The 24,853-nt window shown below is 46.6% G+C and overlaps 1 protein-coding gene across 3 annotated transcripts in view; it reads right to left on the reverse strand.

Annotated features, from left to right (window-relative positions):
* Positions 1 to 24,853, reverse strand: part of EVA1C (eva-1 homolog C) — a 79,508-nt gene that overhangs the window by 30,277 nt on the left and 24,378 nt on the right. The window contains exons 2-4 of one of the 3 annotated variants that reach the window (XM_079101343.1): positions 12,676 to 12,872; positions 9,686 to 9,806; positions 4,075 to 4,227 (exon numbers count right to left, since the gene is read on the reverse strand). In XM_079101343.1, coding sequence (XP_078957469.1) covers positions 4,075 to 4,227; positions 9,686 to 9,806; positions 12,676 to 12,872 — 471 coding nt within the window. Of the gene's footprint in view, positions 1 to 4,074; positions 4,228 to 9,685; positions 9,810 to 12,675; positions 12,873 to 24,853 lie in introns of all 3 variants that reach the window. The other 2 variants (XM_079101342.1, XM_079101344.1) reach the window with 2 other exon arrangements.

A 24,853-nucleotide genomic window follows, 5' to 3' on the forward strand; every position in this document is an offset into this window, starting at 1 on the left:
GCCTGCAGCCAGACGACCCCCTCTCTGCAGGAGCCGCTTGTGGGCACCTCTGCGTGCGGAGGAGGGACTCTGGTTCATCTGCACGTCTCCAGGTGCCACTCTAGTTGCTGGGAACTCCAGAAATGCAGTCCTGTGGAGCTCCGTTTCTGGGGAGATGGGCCACACGCACATAACGTGGACTGTTTCCACACAAGGAAGAAAATCAAGCAGGGAGAGCCGGAGAAGGGTGGCAGGGGCAGGTGCTGGGACACTGATCCCAGGTGAAGTTCCAGGTGACTGCTTGATGGTGAGACTGAGCCAGCTACACAGAGGCGTGGAGAAGAGTCCAGGCCAAAGAAAGAGCTGGTACAAAGGCCTGGGCCTCTGAATGAGCATGAGATGCTCCGGAAGTCATGAGGTAAGGGGACAGAATGGCAGATGTCAGCAGGGACCGCAGGTATCCTAATTACCACGGGCAGCGTACAGCGCTTCACAGAGGGGACAGTGCGATCTATCCTACGTTAATGACATCCCTCTGCTTGCTAACTGTAGGGAGGCAGTCCTAAAGGTGCAGGGAGAGAAGCCCAGAGTGGGCTGGGAGCAAAGAGGCCAGATTACAGGGACACCGGCATCCCGGGACTATAGGACTTGTGGATAGGTCACCGGTTAGAGCCAGGGGTTCAAAGAGTATACTTTTTCAGGTGGGTGACATCAAGCCTCTTTATACCAGAGGGATAAAGAGATGATTTTGCGTGCCAAGCACATGTTAAAGTCTAAGTCATGGTTTAACAGGGTCACGGAATGAATGGCTTCTTAGCATTTGGTTAGATGAAGAAGATGCACCCACAGGCACAGCCTGGTACCCTGGCACACCTCGAGATGCGCCCACCCAGGAGGTGAGAAGGGAGCTAGGTTTCCAAGCGAGGTGAAGTTGGGATGCACTGGGCACCCTCAAAGGCCACCCTTGGCTTCCTCTCTGGGCCCCTTCACACGGAAGAGCACAGAGGGGCTCTGGCATTTGACCTGTGGCTCCCAAAGGCTGTGCAGAGCTCGCTCATCCCGTGTGCACCCCGATGGTGAGGCACGCAGGTGGGAGGAGCTCCGCGGGTCCTCCTGCCAAGCTTAAGCCGTCTGTCCTGAACGGCTGGCAAGACATGCAGACTCCACTCACAGACCCTCCCCCATCCAGGAGGCTATGGACAGCTGGCCTGAGGAGTCCGCCAATCTCCATGGAAACCTGTCTTTCTTTTGGACATGGTACCTGGGGACAGCTTATTGGACTGATTAATCTGACTTTTTAAACCCAGTTCCCATCCATCTTCCAGGAACATAGGCAGCAATCTACTGAATTTAAATCATTGAGCTTACAGATCTACTTACTCAGCTGAATGACTTTTTTCCTTTTTGGGGGGCTACTGGGGATTGAACTCAGGGGCACTTGACTACAGAGCCACATCCCCAGCCCTGTTTTGTATTTTGCTTAAAGACAGGGTCTCACTGAGTTGCTTAGGGCCTCACTTTTGCTGAGGATGGCTTTGAACTCACGATCCTCCTGCCTCAGCCTCCCAAGCCACTAGGATTACAGGCATGTACCACCGCGCTCCGCCTGAATGATCTTTTCTCAGAACAGCTGAGACGATCTCTTACTGCTGCTTCCCCAAACACATGCAGCCAGGGAAGATCTAGCAAGCCTGAGAAATGGGGTGCCCTTCCCCTTCTCTGATATGGTGGTGGGGGAGCAGAATGCACACAGAAGCAGCAGCCCGTGGTGCCCTGCAAAACCCCATGAATCCCCTTTAGGAAACTTGCTGAATAATAAAAAAGAATGAAGTCGTGTTCTGCAGAAAGGGGTTAGATGGGAGAGCTTCTTATTCAGCCAAGGAACCCGGACCCCGCAAGGAGCCATGCGGGTATCAGGAAGGGCAGCGACAGTTATTCTAGCAGGATGCCTCTGGCCTCCCTGGGGAGAAGCAAGCCCAGGAGCAGGGAGACTCCAACAATGGCCCAGGCAATGGTCCCTCCCCTAAGACAGTAGCAGGGAGAAGACAGACAGAGCAGCAAGAAGCTGTAGTTTGTTGAGAGGGAGGATGGAGTTTCAGGGACTCACAGGTCACTTGGGGAATGGAGCACAGGAGGGTGACATTAGCAGCCAATAGAGAGCCCCCTCACAAGTGCCTCTCTGCCTGGTTAGCAGTCACACCTGTGAAGACAGGAGCCCTATCACCCAGATCTACTTAAGAGCAGCTGGATGCCCATGCCAGCCTGCCTCTGGGGGTCTGCCAGAGCTGCCCTTAATAGCTCTCCTCCATCCTCAACAGAGCAGCTTTCCCCCGACGCAGGGTATGGGCCTATACATTAGTCCATTTTCAGTTACTATAACAAAGTGACCTGAATCTGGATAACATTATAAAGAAAAGAGGTTTATGAGGCTCACAGTTCTTGTTCAAGGTGAAGGGCCCACATCTGGTGATAACCTTTACTGACAGAGTCCTGAGGCAGCTCACGGCATTAAAGGCAAGAGATGAGAAGAGTATACAGGTGTGTCTCTTCTGATCTTTCACTTTCTTCTTTTAACACCACCAGTATTCAATCACAGAGACTCCATGAGGCCAATGGAATGACCTTACCTAAAACTAATCCCATCCAAAATCCCCACTTTTTTTTTTTTAAATAGTACTGGGGATTGAACCAGGGACACTTTATCACTGAGCTACATTCCCAGACCCTTTTGTTTTTTATTTTGAGATAGGGACTCACAGAGTTGCCCAGACTGGTCTCAAACATGTGATCCTCCTGCCTCAGCCTCCAAGTAGTTGGGATCACAGGCGTGCACCACCGAGCCTGGAGCCTAAGGCCCTACTTCCAAACACCGTAGTCAGATTCCTTCTTAACACCTTCAGGGAGGGGTTAAATTTCAGCACAGGAACCTCTGGGGACATGCTTACACCACATCCAAGCCATAGCATCCTGCCCCGGCCTCTAAACGTCATGTCTTCATAATGTAAGTTACAATTGTCCCGTCTCCAGTCTCACAGGGTTAACTTATTCCAGCATTATTTCAAAAGTCCAAAGTCTCGTCTGAGACTCGAGGCAAACTCCTTGCAGCTGTAAGCCTGTCGATAAAAACAAGTCACCTGCTTCCCAGATACCAGGGCAGGGCAGGCTGAGGGACGGGGGTAACATTCCTATTCCAAAGGGAGAAATAGGGAGGCAGAAAGGAGGAATCGGCCCCGGGGAAGACTGAGTGGCAGGCGGACGGTCAATCCTACAGCTCATGCTTCAGCGTCCTGTGCCCGCCCCAGCGAGGCGTGAGTTCCCAGAGCTTCTGAGTGGCTCTGCTGGCCGAGGGCAGCCGTCCACACTGGGAGCCACGTGATACTGCAGGGGTACCGCCCTTAGACTTATCTGCACCTGACGTAGGACATAACATCATCCCTCAGTGTCGGGGGCCTGGGTTCCAGGGTCCCCTGCAGATGCCACACTCCATGCTTGCCCAAGTCCCTTATACAGAACTGCGTGGAGTTTCCACACCACCCCCGCTCGGCTTCTCGTGCGCTCTACGTCATCTCTGGATGATGAACACCTAGTGCGATGTACAAACTAGGTCAATATGTGGCGCACTATTGTTTAGAGAATAATAATAAGGCGGGGAGGAAGTTTGTCAGTTTAGGTAAAAGCTTGCCCCCAAATGTTTCTAAGCTCGATTTCAATCCTCTTGGACGAATCATCAGAAGCAGAACTCAGACGTGAACGCGACCGCCTCGTTCCTTTCTTTTCTGTTTTCTCGTGCCTCCCTGTCCACTGCTGGGAGGTCAGATCATCGCTGTATAGACTGTGTTGGTCACTGATGCCGCCCCAGGGCTCAGACCGGGCTCTGCATACAGCAGGTGCTCCATAACTACTCATTGTGGAATGAATGAACAACGGGCTGATTCAGGAGAGTGGGGCAGAAAAAGGCCCAACGCCAGGAGGCAGGTCCTCCTGCCCTCGACTTTGCCTCTGATCCGGATACTGACCCCTGGAGTGGCTTCGTTCCCAGGGGACCAGGACCCTAGTCCTCTCAGACGGCATCTCACTAAGCAAACAAGCACGTACCGAAGGGGGGCAGGCGCTGGGCGTCCGAGGCGCAGGCGTCCCTCTCCTGGGCCCTCCTGCCGTAGCTGGCGGAGTAGATGTTGAGGAACTTGGACTGGTGGCAGTGCAGCCTCAGCTCCTGGTCTTCGCACACGGTCGCGTTTTTCAGTTCATCTGCGGTAGAAGCGAAAGCAGCGGCACCATCAGCTTCCCTCGGAAGGAATGGTGAGCCCCGTCCCGGTCCTGGCTGCCTGTGCCCCAGAGCTGCGCTCCGAGGAGGACGGCGTCAGGATGGCCTGCCGGCCCCGGGCGTCTGTGGCTGGCCTGCTGGGAGCTTCTCTCCCCCCACTGGAGCTCATGGATTCCTGACTGCAGGGGCCCTTTAAATGTGGACCCAGCGAAAGACTGGGGGTGACCTGGGAGACGCACCCAGGTAAACCTCGCCACCAGCGCCAGCTAGGCACCAGCTTCCCAGAGACGAAGGCAAGCAGATGATATAAAAACAAACTCTTATTGCTGTTATTATTTTGCTAGGAAATCGGGCCAAAACAAGGTGCTGAGTCTGTAAAGAATCCCTCTTTGTGGAAGTGAGACGTTGCCTCGTGTCCAGTAATCCAGGAACAAGGACCCCACGGGGCTGAGGCCCTCTGGGCTGCCTGAGCTGAGCAATGTGTACTGTTCAGAAGGAGGTGGGCAAAGCTTGCTTATCTGTTTGCCATAACAGAATCTTTCTTTGAATGTCATATGGTGACATTATAAATGCACTGCTGAAGAAAACAGTTTAATTTTTAAGAGCATATCCCCCAATCATTCAATTAGTAAAAGGTTTTAATAATAATTTTATTTTAAAAATACTTCCTAACACTCCAGACACAAAAGACTATGTATCAGAGGGTTCCATTTACCACTGTCCCCATATCATCTGAGCTCCTGCTTTGTGGGTTTTCACTTACCCACAGTCAACCACAGGCTGAAAGTAGCAAATGGAAAATTCCAGAAAGATTGACTACATTCCCATAACTTTTATCACAGTAATTGTTATTATTTTATTATTGTGTTGTTAAACTCTGATTGTGCCTCGTTTATAAGTTAAACTTCATCATAGGTATGTATGTATATTTCAGGCATCTCCTGGGGGTCTTGGAACATATTCCCCACAGTTAAAAGGGGACAGTCATCATGTGTCACTGGACAATGGGAATAAGTTCTGAGAAATGTGTCACGAGGGAATTTGGTCACTGGGTGAACATCACAGTCACTGACACATAACTAGATGGCTACACGTCTATGCTACCTAGAAGAGACTATTGCTCCTAGGCCAGGAACCTACAGGCTATCGCAACACAATGATGAGTTTGTGTGCACCTAACCACAGCTACACGCAGAAGAGGCACAGTAAAAACACTGGTTGATGGGAATTGTCTAGATCCCTTATAAGCTTATGGGACCACAAAGGTGGCCTGTCACTGATGGACATGTAATTATGTGGCACACGACTATATACACTATATTCAGAAAGGGAAGTCTTTAGGGGAAGAATGTAGATTAGTGTTTTCCTGAGACCAGGGATATCATCAAGAAGTGATAGAAAATAGACACAGGAAGCTTTTTGAGATGGTGGAATGTTCTGCAGCTGGACTGTGGTCATGGAAGCAAAACTCAGCAAATATACTAAAGATCATCAAACTGTGCCTTTAAAAATGCATGATTTGTATGCTATAAAAATTATACTAACTTAATAATATCTTTATCTTAAAAAGAATAATGACTAGTAGTCATTAAACACACCCTTTCCACTGGGACCTGTTCTAAGGGCTTTAGGTGTATTAATAAATTTAACACTCAAAACAGCCACGGGAGCATGAACACCTCCTTTGCACAGTGTTGGAGATGCAGAAATTGTTTGGAGGCATGATTCACATATTCTGGACACTAACTAGTGACTTCTGTGTTTGAAAATCTCCTAGTCTGTCACTTACTGTAAACTTTGCAAAATCAAAGCTAAGTAAAACATACAGGGGATCATGGTAATTTACTTGCATATGTGGTTAATCCCCACTGCAATATTTTATAAATAAAAAATAAAAAACACCAGAATAGTCTTAACACCCTCTGCTCTGCTTTTTTTTTTTTTTTTTTTTAACTTTGTTTTATTTTTTTTCCTACTTTCCACAGAGCAGATGGGAGCTGCTGAGGTTGTCCCGGGCTGTTATGCCGGGCTGGTCTGGCATAGTGATGGCAAAGGGAGGGGGACCATGCCCAGAGGGAAGATGACTGACAACCATCCTGCCCTCAGTTCCCTCATGATCTTGTGTTTCCCTTCCGCCTTACCCTCCTGGACTGAATGCCAGCTGATTCCAGGTCCCCTGCACTTATAGTCAATGTTTTCCAAACCGCGATAGGAAGCCCACTGATGAGTTTGAGATCAAGTTAGTGGGTTGTGACCAGCACTTTTTAAAATAAGGAAGACAGTAGCTTAGAAAACATCAATGGCCATCCCACAAAGAAAGGCTGAACACCATCTTGTAATTCTAAGAAACTGCCTTTCAGTGTGTATGTGTACCTGATCTGTGGGGCCAATGTGTAGCATGGTTTGATCACTATGGGTTGCATTCAGCACAGCATGAAAGTTCCCACCAGAGCCTTCCAGAAGGGTGTCAGCAATACACATTAGGACTTTGGTTGGTGGCTGGATCTTCATATCCCCAAATCAACGATGCTTAAGCTCCAAACTTAAAACATGAAAGAAAATAATTTCCAAATGTGAACTCTGCTTTCCCATAACTTGCAAATTCCCATGACTTTCTACCAAAGTCAGAAAAACAGCAGTGAGACCAAACTATTGGACCGCAGAAAGGAAAACTTTTATGACCTCGAGATGATCACCAGCTTTAGAGCTGGCAAACCCTGGCATTGCTCCTTAATGCATTCATCCCCTCTTTTGTTTTGGATGGTTGCAACTACCTGCAGTCAACTGAAGCCCAAAATTATTAGGTGGAAAAGATTAAATGGAAAGTTCTACAAGTAAACAAGTCATAGTTTTAAACTGTGCACTTTTCTGAGTAGTGAGTAGTATGTTGATTTTTTGCCACTTGGCTTAGTCCCACCCAGGACAAGAATCATTCTTTTTTTCAGTGTATCCACCTCGTATATGCTACCTGCCTGTAGTCACTTACTAGCTATCTTGGTTACCAGATTGATTGTCACAATATTGCAGTGCTTGTATTCAAATTCTCTGTATTTTACTTAATAATGGTCTCAAAGTACAAGTGTATTGATGCTGGTGATTTTATTATAGTATGTTGAAATAATTGTGCTGTTTCATTGTTAATTTTTGTTAATATCTTACTGTGCCTAATTTATAAATTAAACTTTATAATAGGTGTGTCTGTATAGGAAAAACATAGTACACACTAGATTCAGTACTATCTGTGGTTTTGAGCATCCACTGGAGGTCTTGGAACACATTCACTGTGGATAAGGTTGGCCTTCTGTGCATAAAATGGGAGCATTCAGGATAATCAAAGGCTCAGAGCAGAGGGTAATATTGCATATTGTTAGCCCAGGAAAAGAGCAAAATTTGAAATTTGCTAGGCTTAATCTCCAGTGTGATTGCTATTAAATGTGTCTCGCTCTCACACCATGGTAGAGTTAAGTGTAAACATCCTAAGTCAGGAACCATCTGTACAGTTACTTATCAGCAATAGCCCCTTAAAGATGGGCAGTGGATCAATCTGCCATGATAAAAGTACTTTATTATTGGCATTTCTTATGATTGTCAGAACCTGGGGATATTAAAATACAGACGAGCGTTTGGTCACTTGTGTTTTTAGATTCTGTTTGGGTTGCCCTGCCATTCCGCTCGCCTAGGACAGACCCCACCATTCCCCCGCTGCCCTTGGTCTCAGATCTTTCACAGAATCACTCCCATCTTCTTTCTCGAATGAGAGCTTCCAGTGACTGACTCTTCTCCATGACAAGTCCTGCGCTAAGCCTTTGACATGCAACACTCTACTTAGGGTCTCTACGACAGACTGGGTGGAAGCAGCATTATCTTCATTTATGATGGAGTCCTCAGAGAGAGTCCTGAACACGACCCAAGAGGACACAGCCGCCCACTGCAGAAAGGATACAGATCCAGCATTGCCTAAACCCAACCCCACCTGGGCCAAAATCCTGGGCGACCTGAGCTGTGGGGAGTGGAGGGAACGTGACCCCGCTTGGAATCCCGCACACGTTTCTGAGTCTGCAAGGTGTGTCAGGGGCCCGCTAGGCGGTAAGATCTGGTAATGGAGCACACAACGCATGGTAGGGTCTGGCTGTTCTGTAATGTTCACACCTATTTGTGCATATTTGTAATTGTGTTTGTGTGAGTGTGTGAGGGTGTGTATGATAGTGAGCATGTGTGATAGCATGTGTGTGTACAGTAGGGGAGAGTACATAGGATAAGGTGTGTCTGTGGAGCACCTTATGAGTGCGTGATTGTGTGCATGTGCCTGGGTGTGTAGTGGGTGTGAATGTGTGTGAATTAGTGAATGTGTGAGTGCGATTGCTTGCACTGTACCAGGGCAGAGCCAGAGGGGCAGGTCGAGGTTTCTGGGCCCTAGCAGGGAAAGGGTTTTGGAGAAGCTTGGGTGTCTGCAGAGAGCACCCAGAGGTTCTCCCCAGATGTGCAGTGCAGACGTGGCTCCCATGTGACCGAGGCCTCCTCCCTTCCAGCACCAGTGTCTTGGGGGAATTCTGGGCTCCAGGGGGAGAACCAACAGAGAACACAGTGCAAAAAGGAAAACTGATTGTGTCGACATACAGGGGGTATTATAAAACTATTATTCCTTATGTTTTGGTTAAATGTTGTTGCTCTCATTTCTTTTCAGCAGATTATTTAAGAAGTCTGAATGATGCAATCACTCTCGAGCCAATGGGTGCCATGTCTGCACTGCATGTCTGGGGAGAACCTCTGGATGCTCTCTGCAGACATTCGAGCTTCTCCCAGACCCTTTCCCTGCTAGGGCCTGGATAGCAATGTAATCACTCTGGGTTTTTCTCAGGCATATGCTGGGTTCCTGGAACCACAAGCCACTCAAGAATTATTTTGGCTGACAACAGGTTAATCACAAAACCAATGTGCATTGGAAGTGGCAAAAGTCACTGGAGAAAGGCACAGGAATCAGAGAGGAAAGATTGCTCTGGTCATTCTCCTTGGGAACAAAAAAATGGCCAACAGAATCTCTGCCATCAATAAAAATCAGCGCAGCCGGTTCGTAAACGTCTGAAGCAGCAGGCTCTGGGGACAACCATGCCTCTGGTCCTCAAGGACTCCAGCCTCCTAACAGGACTGCCTCGAAAAAGCAGAATTAGTTCCTCGTTTTGAGGAAAATCAATGGCTCTTCTTGTCACCTCTGATATTTTGGCATCAGTCAAACTGAGTTGTACACACCGGGAAGGATCTTTAGATTCGGGGATTTTAAGAATACGCATGCATTCGTTCTGCCTGCCTGTCTCTCTCTCTCTCCCCGACTAACAAGAGTTTCAGAGTTGGATAAACACCAGGGGCAGAGAATTTTCATCAAGAGTATCAATGAAACTGAGAACCAACCCCAAAAGCACTGTTCCCCCCTCAGAAGTTACTTACTAGGTTGGCATTTAAAGGAGACCAGGAGGTATTTACTGCTTCCTGGACAAAGGTCAGGTCCAAAGACACGGCTATTGACCAGGAGGTGGCAGGCCCGCCGGTTCTGGCACTCGTCCAGCACCTTCTAGAAGGAGGTAGAAAAGGCTCAGGCTTGTAAACCGCGCAGTGTCTGCCAGACCCCACGCCCGGGCTGCTCCCGCCCCGAGGACTGCTACAGGACAGAAGCAGCTACATGTGGGCGCTGGCGCTGGCGGCCTTCTCCCCCTCCTTCCCAAGGGAAGACACCGATCCAGCAGAGCCAAGGCCCTCCTGAGAACCAGCACCCACCCAGCCCCAGCTGATGCTGCGGCTGATTCTTTGGGCAAAATTGCTGTCCCCTGCAGACATGGGGACATGCTCCAGGGGACCTGGGCAAGATCAAGTGTCCCCTTTGAGGATTAGGCTGGAGGGGACTTGAAGGAGGGGACCTAGCTTTAAAAAAATCGAGATAGCAGTGTTGATCAGGAATCATTGATATGGCACCTCCCCTTAGAAACAACCCTACAAGAGTCCGGGAGAGCTGGGCACTGGGGCAGGACCCTGGGCACCCCAGCCTATCCAGCTCATGACCCAGCAAGAGTCCAACAAGGGAAAATTAACGCTAATTCTCACCATGGCCAAACTCAAAAGTACAGAGCCTATGTCTCTCTTGCAGAGCAATTTACTTAGTGGGATACTCAGGCATTCTGCTGAGCATTTGTTCTAGAACTTTCTTTCATATTTCTTTTTTTTTTTTTTAATATTTTTTTAGTTGCCAATGGGCCTTTATTTTACTTATTTGTATGTGGTACTGAGGCTCGAACTCAGTGCCTCACACGTGCTAGGCAAGTGCTCTACCACTGAGCTACAACCCCAGCCCTCTTTCATATTTCTTTTCTCTCTCTCTCTCTCTCCTAAATTTTTTTCTTCTAGGCAACTCCCTCTTTTGTTAATGAATGGTCTGTGGAAGCTAATGGACCACCAGATTCTGGATCATAGAAAGTTCCAGCGTTTACTCTATTTTCCAGTTCTTGGTTTCCAAAAGGAACAAGCCCTGCCTGTGATTAAACTCAGAGGTCCTAGACTTGAGGACTTGAAGGATGCTGGCTCTACTAGGTGTCACCTGTCACCTCATGGACCCAGCAAGTGTGGACCCATCAACAAGAAGATGCCCAGGGAAGCCCCAACACCCCCAAAGGTGTGGCTCTCAGAGGATGGTGCACATTTGCATGGCCAGGGGTCACTGTGAGTGACTCAGCCCTCAGATGTCTCAAGATGGCGCCTCCAGCACAGGTTGTGTCCAAGCTGGAAATCGCACAGAGGGTACTTCCTGTTGCCATCAGTCATGGGTTTGGTGGGTCATGGTCACCTGGGTGGATGTCAACCTGTCCTCTCTCTGCCGTAAGCAAACTCTGTTCCCAGCAAAGTGTAAAAGTCACAAAGAAAAGGATTTCTTGATCTCTGGATAAAAGAGCAGGGCATGCAGATGTTTCTGGCAAACAAGCCTCTGAACAGCATCAGAACTGTGTTCACAAATACTAACTTGTCAGCCTAATGGAACATCCTCTTCCCTCAGGGGCACCTGGCTGAACAGGAGCCCCAGCCTGCCAGGAGTTCATACTTTCTCAAAGTAGGGACTTCCGGCCTTTGGGCACTGGCCAACCCGCCTTTTATGCACTTAGGGGGGCAGCAGACAGTCTGGGGTGGGTGGGCAGAGCAGTGGGGTGAGGAATGGGGACAAGTCAACAGAGATATGGGACCCTGAAGGAAGAACTGGGTGGGGTGGGGCACACCAGGAAACAAACTGCTTGCCTCCCAGAGAAACAGGTCGTCACTCCTCAGAGCGTGGAAGCCATGTCAAGGGAATTCATTCAAACACATTCTTCCTGGGCCCTGGGTTAATGTTTTCACCAACCATGTGACTACCCGGACACTGATACTTGGAATGAAAGCAAGACATGTGTGTGAAATAGAAAAACCTCCACTCATCATGCTATTTTTACCTCTCCTCTTGGGGTCTTAGGAAGAGTGACACAGCATTGAAGGTAGTTCTCCCAGTAGATTTATCTTTACCTGTGTTTTCTATGGCTGACAAAAGCATCCCACTTCTAACTTGCCACCTAATCTAAACACCTAGCCTTCAATGTATTCATCTGGAACTTGGAGGCTTAAAAAATAAAAATCCCAGGCCAAGTGTCTCAGTAATCTTGACCAACTACTTAAAATGCAGAGGCGCCAGGGTTAGTGGATGGGAGTCACTTGGGTAATTGAAAGCCAGGGATAGTTGGAAACCATCAGTGAATATTAGTTTGCCCTTCCTCTATGCCAGATCCTTCCCCAAATATACATACACCCCCAAAAAGGAATGACTTAGAGCCCCTTCCCCCAATTCCTGACACTATCCAGAAGAAAGAGTAATTCAGCAGAGGCTGCTCAACATAGCTTCCAAGAATAACAAGAATAATGTGATTATCTTATGGAGAAGCAAACCGTAGTTACTGATAGTCCCCTTTCTGGTGTCATTCTCTTAGAATGATCGTGACCTTCTACATCTGCTTCACAGAAATACTTGTGGTTTCCACCTAAGAATTCCTTTTCCATTTTGGTATCTGTGGGGGATGTGGGCCCAATGGTTGAATCCCAGCATGGTTATCCTTCACTTCAGTTTAGTAAGAAATACGCCTGTGAATAAATTCATATTGCCAGTGTACTAAGGGTAGGGATCCAACAGGTAGGGATGATTTGGACTTTGGCAAAATCCTTTGAGAAGCAAATAAAGCTCGCCTGCAAAATTGGTGAGTTGTACGAATTGGGATTTTCACGAACCAGATTTGCTTCACAAATATATATTCATGGAGAGAAAGATGGAGAGAGAGAGAGAGAGAGAGAGAGAGAGAGAGAGAGAGAGAGAGAGAAACACAGAGAGAGTTGGAACCATTTTGTCATCTTAACACATCTACAGAAGGGAATACCTGCAAGGTGGTAGGTGCCACACAGGTTAAGCTGTCTTCCCTCTGGGAGGCAGGCTGCTGGGGACTACATACTTGGTCATCTTGCCCATAAAATGCCGACTGGACACTTATTGTAGAATGCCGAGGGCACTGCAGATTCAGATGGTCCCCGTCACAGGCATAGGCGGTGTGGTTTTGCAGGAGTTTGGTTAGGTAACCTGGAAAACATTCCGCCAGGTTACAAGAGGCCCAGGAACCCACCTTCATAGTTTTGGAGCAAGAGGACATTGGTTCCCCTGGGCAAGGGGCTGCTCAGTCAGGAAGATGTGGGGTGTGGCCGCCATCGCTGCTCCAGTAGAGAAGCCACCAAATGTGGCCAAGTTGGAGTTCCAGGAGCAGATGCCAGTTTTCATGTCTGGGCCAGAAACCTTGGTCTGGGATGGCCCACTGTGAGGCGCTGAGGGCTCCTTCCCCTCCAGGAAGCAGAGGGGACTGGCCAGGAGCCAGGGAGTCTGGAAGCACCTCTATTAAGGAGGAAAATATGCTGAGTGGGTGTCCCCCAGCATGTGGATGCCTGTCCTGAGGGAGACCAGCGTTCTCTGATCTCTCAGGCCTTCCTGGAGTGAAGGGATGCAGTTTCACTTCAGGAAACTTCTCCAGGGCCTGCCCCACCACTGGGCACACAGGTGGGCCCCCTGCACCGCGTAAGGCCTGTTGGGAAGAGTAGGGGAGGAGAGAAGGAGAGAGGTGGATAGTGGGGTTTGCTGTGGATTGAATATTGTTCCCGGAAGGCATATGTTCTCCAGGAACCTCAGAACATGACCTTGTTTGGAAATAGAGTCACTGCAGACATAATTAGTCAAAATGAGGTCATACTGGAATAAGGAGGTCCCTTACTACCACATGACTGGTGTCTTTATATGAGGAGAAGAAACACAGAAAATAGCTGAGTGACAACTGAAGGGGCATCTACAAGGCAAGGAAGGCCAAACATTGCCAACCACCACCAGAAGCTGGGAGAGGCTAGAAAGGAGTATTCTTCAGAGCCTTCCGAGAGAGCGTGGCCCTGCTGACACCTGGATCCCAGACTTCTGGTCTCCAAAATGTTGAGAGAATGAATTTCCGATGTGTTTGGCCACCCAAGTTTTGGAAATTTATTGCAGCAGTCACAGGAAACTAAGACCAGCTCCCAGTCTGGGCCTTCCCAGTCACTTCTCAGGCAAGTTGAAGGAGCCACTCTGGGCATGCGCTCTGAAGAACTCTGACCATAGCTGGCAGGCACAGGCCCTGGACCGTTTCTCAGAAAGGAGGAAGGAAGGTTTGTCCAAAATGGAGATTCCCTTCCTCCTTCTCACACCTCACAAGGTCAACAGCAAGGCTGCTGGGAGCAGAGCCAGGGACTTTCTGGTGAGGTGTGTGGGATATTCACTTGGCAGCCCTCGGTCTCTGAGAGGGAGGAGTTAAGGACAGCTTCAGAGCACCAGATTTCCACAGAGATGACCGTACTTACGTTGCTCCTATTCAGGTTTCAAAATCCTCCCTGAAATATAATTCCTGGCAAAGTCGGCTCCCTGAACTTCCTGGAAACTCACGGTCAAAGGGATTGAGATAATCTGGCCTGGGATCATCCCATTCTCCCATCCAGAATGTTCTGAAGAACTCTGTGAATACCTATAAGCACACTTAACCCTGAGCTCTTGAAAACCATTATAAGAAATCCCACCAGTATGTAGAGCTGTAATGCACCAATAAAAAAGAAAGAAAGAAAACCATCATAAGAATGACCACAAACTCAACTACCCTGAGTCAAGTCCACTTAGAGAACAAAGTCTAACAAATGGCAAGGGGACACCAGACATACAGAGCCAACATCACCCTCATGATGCATGCAGCAGGCACGTGAGCGGCCAAGCTGAGGCCCTCCAGGGTCCTGAGCTATGGGCCAGGGTCTCCCTGCAGGGCACCCAGGTGGACCCTGATAGGGTGAGGGACACTGGCCATTCCAGCCTCCTTTGTGAGGTCTCAGCACTTCATTATGAGCCACGCTCTGCTTCCAGGAACCCAGGGTCGCACTGATGCTACCTCTAGGCCAGCACTGTCCTGCAGCACCTCAGGCTGGTACTCTCACTACTTAGTTCTCTATCTTCAGACTCCTCATTAACACCTTCTCGTCCATCACTGCATCATTCCCAGGACACTGATGAGTGACCAGCTGACTACCATACCTAGGTGATTCTCAGAGCATGACTTTGGCTTAAAGTTCATGGTCTTTCCAAAGGAATTATCCAGCTACATGAAAGAAATGACAAGACTCTGGGGACAGTGGAGTCACAAGGCAGGAGGGACCTTACTCCACATTTCTGGCTGTGTTGGGCCATTACCTTTCTTTACTCTGTCACATAGTCTAACCCCTCTTAGCAGAACTTGACCTCTGCAGGACATCAAAACAGGAGTGTGCAGCGCAGTGGCCCCATGCCAAGCCGTACCATACCATACCATGCAAGGCCCTTTACTCTCTGAGGCCGAGGAGAACCCTCACCTCAGTCCTAACACTACCCAGACTCAAAGAAGATATGTTAGGAGTAAATCTTGCACTAGATTCAGTCCAGTGCCTTCTTTAAACTCTTTGGAACAGTGGAAAAGAGCCAGTGTCAAAATAAAATGAACTATCAAGCCCCCAAAAGAGATGGAGGAAGTTTAAATTCATATTATGAAATGGAAGAAGCCAATTGGAAAAGCCTACATACCATACACTGTACCAGTTCAGATCTGTGACATTCTGGGAAAGACAAAACTGTGGGGACAGTGAAAACCAGCTCCGAGGCTGACAGGAGTGAGTGGGGAAGGAGGATGAGTAGGTGAGGCCCAGAGGAGATTTAAGTCAGTGAGACGATTCTGTATGATATTGTAATGGTGGATGCAGGCCACTTCCATTTGTTCAAATTAGAATGCACAACATCAAGAGTGAACCTAGTGTAAGCCATGGATGCAGGGTGGTAAAGATGAGTCCGTGGAGGTCCATCAGTTGTAACAAATGCACCATTCCAGTTTGATCTCAGTTTTGCAGAAGAGACTGTGCATGTGTGTAGGGAGGTAGGTACAGGGAAACTACTTCCTGTTCCATTTTGCTATGAGCCTAAAGCATCTCTAAAAATAAGGTCTATTTAAAATGAAAAACAAAACTAAAAAGATGCCCAAGCCCCCTCAAAGCAGCACCTCCTCTGGGAGGAAAGGGGTCAGCAGAGGGGACCGGCAGAGGTGGTCCAGGGGAGCTGGCGATGCTCAGATCTTGGTCTGAATGGTGCACACAGGTTTTACTTGGTTAAAAAAAAAGTTCACCCTGCTAGCAGGATTTATGCACTTTTTTTTTTTGTTTTTTTTTTTGCAGGTGAATGAAGATATTTATTTTTAAAATTCACCTGCAGTTATGTGGCCAGTGATCTTAAACTAATAATGCTAGCCATGACACTGTGGAGCCCTGGGTGGTTTACAGAGCAAGGCAGGCATTGAACACCTTCTGCAGTCAACTGCACTCACATGAAAACACAGGAAGTCAGTGACTGCTGGACACGCTCACGAGGACCAGCGATGGTCCCACACACCGATGGTCCTCCAAGGTGCCTTCCTGCACCGCCTTCTGCTTGTCAGGGAAGACAATTAAAACTGCCCATTAATTTAAGCACCAGGGACGACATGAAGGACCAGGTTGAGGCCATTTGGGATGGTGGAGCAGGGGGTGGGGTGGGGCAGGGAACCTGTTCAGCAAAGACTGAAAAGTAAATGAAGGTTGAGAAAATCAAAATGGTTCAGGTGACAGGCAGAGAAAGCACCCACAGATGTCTGCCCTCTTAACCCCCAGGACTTAGGATCATGTTACCTTACGTTGTACAGGGGACTTTGTTGATATGATTAAGTCATGGATCCTCAGGTGGAGAGATTGCCTTGGATACTCTAGGAGGATCCAAGGTATTCACAAGGGTTCTTAGAAGGAGGGTCAAAAAAGGAGATGTTCCATGGAATCAGGTCAGGAGCCCAAGAGGACAGGCGGAATAGGCAAGGGAAGAGATTTGCTGGAGCCTCAGAATGAAGGCAGCCCAGCCAACACCTTCATTTCAAACTCTTGACTTCCAGAACTGTAAGATTAAGTCTCTGCTGTTTAAAGCCACTGAGTTTGTGGTAATTTGTTCCAACAGCCACAGGAAGCGATTAGTTTATACCAATGACTCTCACAACACACCAAGGTGAGAGGTGCGGGATGATGACTGTGGGAACTGACGTTGAGGGAGAGATTGGGGAACGCTCACAGTTGAGTTACGCTGGGAAGAAGTCTGCGCAGATGTGCACATGTGTACAAACGCACATGCAGACGGGTCCTCGGTCACATGTAGGCTGTGGTCCACAAGTGTGAAAGTGCCTACTAGCAAGAGATGGCTTGAAGTGATGGATCGTGGGCCCTGCGCTAAATACAGGGAGGGAAATGAGCATGGGAGAAAGGAGAGGTCCAGGGGAGCAGGAGTCCTGCTGAGGCCCAGCAAGGTCACTCTGGGGTAGTGACACACCACCAGCAAGTTGGAGTGGCAGGAGGTTGCAGTCAAAAGTCCTTCGAAGATGGAGTCGTTGCAGGTCATGGAAATGTCCCATTGTAGCCATAGAAGGGGGTGCAGGAGGTAGGTGGAGAAGGTTCTGGAAATGAGGATGCCAGGGCTGTGAGTAAGGATGCCTCTGGAGCAAGCACATTCCAGGATGAAGGTGAGAAGTGGGTGGAGCAGGAGCCGCCTGCCAAGAAGTCATTGAACAAAGGGCAGATGACAGACGAGCCGCTCCCAATCTAGAGTCCCGTGCACAGCGTGTCCGCTGCCCAGTGGGCAAGCCCATTCTCTGCAGTGGCTGGGCAGAGTCCACACACCACTTAGCTTCCCCACTCCTGGGTTTCTTGGCCAGTTCAAAAGAGAACATTTTTACTAAAACCAACAACAATTATTAAAGGCATTTTGTTGTTGTTGTTTAATGGCTCACTCTGGATCAAATTTTCTGTTGTGTTGGATGAGTCAAAAAAGTTATTTCTTAATAGTCTCTGCCAGAGTTTCTTTAATCTTAACTATATTTTATAGGCAAGTCTTTACTCTCAGGAAAGCAGATGGAAGTACACACTTTTAAAAAAATCAGTCCTTAGAATCCAGTGGAGCCTGACGCTCTGTCAATCCTGGTTCAACCGGTGGTCAGGGGAAACGGGAGGGCGTGGCCTCTGTTCATTGGCTTCACCTTCACGCAGCTCAGGGGGCTGAGTGAAGTTTAGGATAACTCCAAGACACCCTTCCGTGGTGAACACCCCACTGCAGACAAGTTCCTGAAGCTATGGCCATGGCTAGAACCTTCCTCGAGGGAACATCCTGAAAGGCTCATAGTGTGCAGATCTTAGAGTACTTTAGATAAAGGTTTTTATGTTTTCCTTTTTTTAAAAAAAGAGGAAGAATTCCCGGGAAATGAGCCCCTAAGGAGCAGTGGGAGCTGTCCTCCATCCTCGGAAAGATTTGGAGACGTCTTCTTGGGATCATTCCCATCACATTGATCATGAAAACTCATTTGCCTACAAGCAGTCCAGTGACTAGAGAATGATCAGAATTATGTCAACTACTAATTTTCAAAGAATCCTGACCCCACAGTGTTCCATGGAGATAATGGGTATTTTTCAGAGTCAGGGAAGGAATTTTTATGGCAGAATAAAACCAGGGACATCCTGGGATAAGTCAAGGTCAGTACATGCCTCCCTGCAGGACTTCTCAGAGCCAGACATGCCAATGTACCCTGGAACTTTTGGAGACCAGAGCAGGCACACATCATGACCAGTCCTTCACTTTTTTGCATCAAGTCTCAAGAGTTTAGGTTAAATACATCACCGTGTTAAACAAGATCTATGCCAAGGCCTGCCTCTAACCTGGATGATTTCAAAGCGCCACATGGCTGTAGAATCATCATGAGTAAACCACGGATATGAGGTAGGGGCAGAGGATTACAAATCTCAAGACTAAGGTTCCAACTGGGGTCAGGGTAAGTGACTGCTATGCTGACTTTTAGGAACAGGTGTCCCCAGGTGGTGCTCTGAGGATCAGATGATGCAATGGGCAAAAACATCTTTTATCTATGGTAAGCGACTATACAACTCCAAGGTATCACTGTTGTAAATCTCAAGGGATATTATCTTAGAGATCCCCCTTGGTGGAGTGCTGAACACCCCACTCCAATCAAATTCCACTCCCAGTGCCCTCTCAGCTCTGGACCACTCAGAGACAAGCACTTAACCCAGCAGCTGCCCTCGCAGCCCAGAAATGTCACTGTTGAGCTTGTAAGGAATGAAATTTCTCCATCCCTCCCTTATTTCTTCCCTACTATTAAGATCTAGAAAGCTACTAATATTTAGAGGAGCGCAAATGCACTGCAAATTCTTCCCCTCTTTTCTGAAGCCAGAGATATTCCAGTGAAGTCCACATTTCCCAAGTGCTGACACTGCCTGAGCCACTCTGGGCACGCCACATCCATGTGCTAAAGTCCCCCAGTCACCAGGGGCCAATTTCACAAACTTGCTTCTGGGAAGAGAATAGAATTCAGTTGTTCAGACTTTGCCTCCCTCTCCTTCCCCTCCAAAAAAAAAAAAAAGAAAGAAATTAAGTGGCACCCTCCTCTTGTAAATGCTGCAGATAAGAGACCACTCCCTCTAATTCACAAACACTCAGAGGTGTCTCTACATGTTTGAAGTCCTTTTCCGGAAAAGGGTGTTCTTTTTTCTTTTGTGTGTTGTTGAGAGTGTATAGAAGCAATGAGTCAGTGTTCCTAAGAATATAGGAAAGGCCCCACGGCAGGTGAAGAACCCTGGACTAGGCACTGTGTGCCAGGCAAGAAGATCAAAAAGTGAATTTAGGGCTGCAGTGTAGCTCAGTGGTACAGCATCTGTCTAGCAGGCACAGGTCCTGGGTTCATCCCTAGCACTGAAAAAAGAAAAGGTAAAGTTAGACATGAGTCTAAGGTTTTTCTCTATACTCAAGTTCAGACTAAGAAGCTGCACCTGGAGGTTAATTAGGATGAGAACTGGAATCATCAGCCTATTTTTTAGGTACCAGAGGTGGGGCAGTGATTGTGATAGGATCATGAGGAGTGTGGGTGACATGGGGTAGTTATTACTATCTTAAGTGATGAGCTCAGATCCTGGTCCCAAAACAAGCCAGAGGAGGAGAAATGGTGAACCGAGAGCTTAGACAGGGTGCAGATGATAATTTCTTCGTATGGGACGAGTACTTTCTCCAGCCCCCCACCTTGCAGTAGAGAGAACCACTGCAAGGTTCTGGATAATGGAAAGAAGACAGAGTGATGTTTGTCACTTGCAGGTCTAGGCCTTGAGACCCCTGTGCAGTCTTCCATGTCTTGCTTTCCCATCTGCTGTCCAGTACAGACAAAGGACAGGCTGAGGCCCCAGAAGTCAGAGGAGGGACCAGATGGAAGGAGTCTGGGTCCCCAGATGACTGCATGGAGCAGAGCTTCCCTCATTTCCAATCATAATGAACTATGGCCTGAGCAGGAACTAATCCTTTATTCTGTGATGACATGGACACTTGGGGGTTGCTTGCTTTAGCAGCTAGCCTACCCTGGCTAACCCTCCAGCATCCTGCCAGCTGGTGCTTATGTTAAATAGAAAGATGGTAAGACCTTAAGAAGTATCAAAAACAGCTTACTGTTTTGTGATGTTGTTGCTGACCCCATTTCTCATGACCAGCAATCCTCATTGGGAGAATCATTTTTTTAAGACTTTGTAACAGATGAAATGAGTTAAAATACTAAGGAATAAAAGGGAGTAAGAGTCTCATTAATAGCTTCTCAGTCACACTCATCTCTGTGCTACTGACTTAAAAATTGCACGAGCAAGAAGTGAACAGCAAAAGCAAATGGGCCCTCAAGACAGCCACACCCTGAAAGTGAAAGGATGGAAACTGATATACAAAGTGAATGGAGCTTGAAAACAAGCAGAAGTAGCAAGTTGGTTATATCTGAGAGATGAAAGGATAGTTTAACATGCACAAATCAATAAATGTAATTCATCACATAAACAGAATTAAGTACAAAAATGATGTAGTCATCTCAATAAATGCAGAGAAAGTGTTTAACAAAATTCAGCACCCATTTATGATAAAAACACTGGAGAAATGAGGCACAGAAGGAAATTACTTCAATATAAAGGCTATACACAAAAAAACCCAAAGCCAACCTCATAGTAAATGAGGAAACCTGAAAGCATTTCCTTTAAAATCTGGTACAAGACAAGGATATCTGCTCTCACCATTCCTACTTAATAGTGCTAGAAATTCTAGCCACAGCAATTAGGCAAGAAAAAGAAATAAAAGGGATAAAAATAGGAAAGAAAGAAGTCAAATCATCACTATTTGCAGAGGATATGATCCTATACTTAGAAGATCACAAAAACTCCACCAGAAGATTGCCAGAGAAAATAAACAAACTCAGCCAAGAAGCAGGTTACAAAATCCACATATAAAAATCAATAACTTTCCTATATTCCAACAATTAATCTGGTAAGAAAGAAATCAGAAAAACAATCCCTTTCATAATAGCCTTAAACAAAACAAAACAAAAAAACCTAGGAATAAATCTAACCAAGGAAGTGAAAGACCTCTACAATGAAACCGATAGAACTCTGAAGAAAGAAATCGACTTCAGAAGATGGAAAGACCTCCCATGTTGATGGATAGGCAGAATTAATATTGCTAAAATGACCATACTACAAAGTGATATACAGATTCAATGGAGCCCCCATCAAAAGACCAATGACATTCTTCACAGAACTAGAAAAAACAGCCCTAACATTCACTTGGAAGAATAAAAGGTTCAGAATATCCAAAGCAATTCTAAGTAAAATAATAATAATAATAATAATAATAACAATGCTGGAGGTATCACAATACTACAGAGCTACAGTAACAAAAACTGCATGGTACGTCTCTAAAAACAGACTGATAGACCAGTGGTACAGGATAGAAGTCACAACAACAAAACCACACAGCTATTCTTGACAAAGGTGCCAAAAATACACATTGGAGAAAAAACAGCTCTTTTAACAAAAACTGTTGGGAAAACTGGTTATCCATATGTAGAAGAATGAGACTAGACCCTCATCTCTCTCACCCTCTGCAAATATCAACTCAGAATGAATCAGAGACCTTAGAATTAGACCAGAAACTATGCAACTCCTTGAAGAAAATGTCGGGTCAACACTCCAGATTTTAAACACAGGCAAACTTTCTTAATAGGATCCCTAAAGCTCAGGAAATAATGCCACTGGTTAAAAAATGGATGACATCAAATTAAAAAGTTTCTCCATAGTCAAAGAAACAATTAGGAATGTGAAGAGAGAACCTACAGAATGGGAGAAAATCTTCGTTAGCTATTATTCGGACAGGAGATTAATACCTAGAATTTATGAAGAACTCAAAAAACTTTACACCAAAAATCAAATAACCCAATTAATAAAGGGGCAAATGAATTAAAAAGACACTTCTCAAAAGAAGAAATACAAATGGCCAACAAATACATGAAAAAATGTTCAACATCATTAGCAATTGGGGAAATACAAATCGAACTACACTGAAATTTTATCTCACACCAATCAGAATGGCAATTAACAAGAATGTGAATGATAATTAATGCTGCAAAGGATGTGGAGAAAAAGGCACACTTTTACACTGTTGGTGGAATTGTAAATTAGCACAACCACTATGGAGATCAGTATGGAAGTGCCTCAAAAGACTGTGCATGGAAACACCTTCTGACCCAGACACACCATTCCTTGGTGTTTAACATAAAGAATTAAAATCGTCACATTATAGTGATACATGCACACCCATGTTTATACCAGCACAATTCACAATAGCCAAACTCTGGAAGCAGCCTAGGTGTGCATCCACAGATGAATGGATAAAGAAAACGTGGGACGTATACACAATGAAGTTTTACTCAACCTTAAAGAAAAATGAAATTACATCATTTGTAGGAAAATTGGTGGAACTAGAGACTATCCTGTTAAAAGAAATAAGCCAAACTCCGAAGGTCAAGGGTTGTATGTTTTCTCTCATATGTGGAAGCTAGAGAGGAAAAGGGGAAGAAGAAAAGTGAGGAGGGTCATTCTCATGAAAATCAAAGGGAGAGCAGCAGAATCGAGGAAAGGAATCAGGGGTGGGAGGAGGGGATGGGGGGGACATGCTGGGGAATGAGTGACACTGGTCCACTTTCATGGTTATATTATGTGCATGTACAAATACGTAACAACAAATCCCACCATGATGCACAACCATAATGCAGCAATAAAAATGGAGAAAAATGATAAGAATACATAAAATGAGAATAGAACTAGTCTTTAGATAGTAGAGTGGATTTTCAATTTATTTAGAGTTTTAAATTAAAATCATGAATGAGAGCAATGAAAACATTTAAAATGTTAATTATTTACACAAAGAAGACACACGCTGATGTGTGCGGGAGATGCATGGGGAGCAGAGGCAGGCTGGCGTGTTGCTCCGGACTGTCCCAGTCCTGCATAAGGAGGGTCTAAGCAGGCTGCGTGCCCTGTGCAGGGAGTTCAGACTCTGCAAGGTCTCAGGTCAGCATTTGTCAGAGAGCAGTGTTACCACTATGGTTCTCAGTTTCCTCCTCTGGAAAACGGGGGTTTATACCTACTTCCCAGTTGATATGCAGCTGATAGGAAACGGTCAAAGCAGAGCGCTTACACAGTGGCCTAGCCTGTCCATTTCATTCCCTGGGGAGAACAGGGGTGTTACAGCCTGCATATGGTTTCAGTGAGTATGCCACGGGTTCGTGGGCTGAAATGTAATCCCCATTCTGAGGTTCTTACAGGAGGGAAACTTAATCTGATGCTGGTGTTGAGAGGCGGGAACTTTGGGAGCTGATTAGGTTTGAATAAAGTCAGCAGGGTGGAGCCCCATGATTGAATAGTGGCAGCTTTCTAAGAAGAAAGAGGGAGAACAGAGGAAGTGGACAAACGTGCATGGTCTCTCATCTGTGGTCCTGGGAGACGACTCAAGACTGTCAACAAGAAGGCTATCAACAGATGTGGCCTTGGACTGTCACTGTGAGCCCAAAGAAACTTCTTTTCTTATAAAGTTGCCTACCCTGGGCACTTTGGTTATAGTAACAAAAATGAACTAATATAATGATAGTGCAAGAAAGAAAAGAGATTAGGGGCCCATTCCGTGGAAGTGAGGGGCTCAGAGAAGGGAAAGATGAGGAGCACACAAATCCACTGCTTCCTGACTGAGTGAGTTTGCTCTGAGGACTAAAACACCTGGGAAAAGAGTACATGATGTTTGCTTGCATATTCTATAAAGCTGCTCCAAGAGAAGGCCTCGCCTTTTCGAGGGGGACTATGCCATGAAACATATTCCTCATGTTTCAGGTGCTGCCTAAGCATTTCCTATGGAATAAGCACAACACTCCCTGAAAAGAACCCGTTAAGGGCTAATTTGGATGAATTCGCTGGCTTCTGCTCTGCTATTTTCCAGCCTACAAATTCCTGAAATCCAGTTCCTCAACAAACACAGCTGTTCTCCTTGACAATAAAACGGCTGGGTTGTCTAAAAGTAATTCTGTTTCCAAAGGTGTAAAACAAAATAAAGCCCGCAAACTTTCTACACACGTCATTGTTTTGAAAACATTTAAAGGAATCCCATACGGGATTAAAATATCCTTATATTTCTCAGTAACGGAGAAAATAACCCTGGAACTTGTCTGCTAACTTTTGACAATAAACCCTGGGTTCTGTAACTTTTCTGCCTTAAGGAAACTGCACGTGGAAATTGGCTGCCATTTTCCACCCCTTGGAGTTCTTGTGCTTCATTTGGTTTCTGACAGTCACTGACCCAGCTGTCCCTTTTCCTATAATTTTTTCTGCAGTCATGTCTTTCTCTCTTTCTGTACACTGACCACCAATTGATCAAGCCCTGTACTTTCCCTGTATATTCATACATATTCTAAGTGGCCTGTTCCTGCGTGACTGTCCATATGCGTACAGTCACGCTTTGCTTAAAAACAGCAATACGTTCCGAGAGCTGCATTGTTAGGCTACTTCGTGGTTGTGTGAACAGGATAAGTGAGCTTTCACACACCTAGAAGGAATGGCCTACAT

The sequence above is a fragment of the Sciurus vulgaris genome, assembly GCF_902686455.1.
Source record: "Sciurus vulgaris genome assembly, chromosome: 10".
Classification (NCBI taxonomy): Eukaryota; Metazoa; Chordata; class Mammalia; order Rodentia; family Sciuridae; genus Sciurus; species Sciurus vulgaris.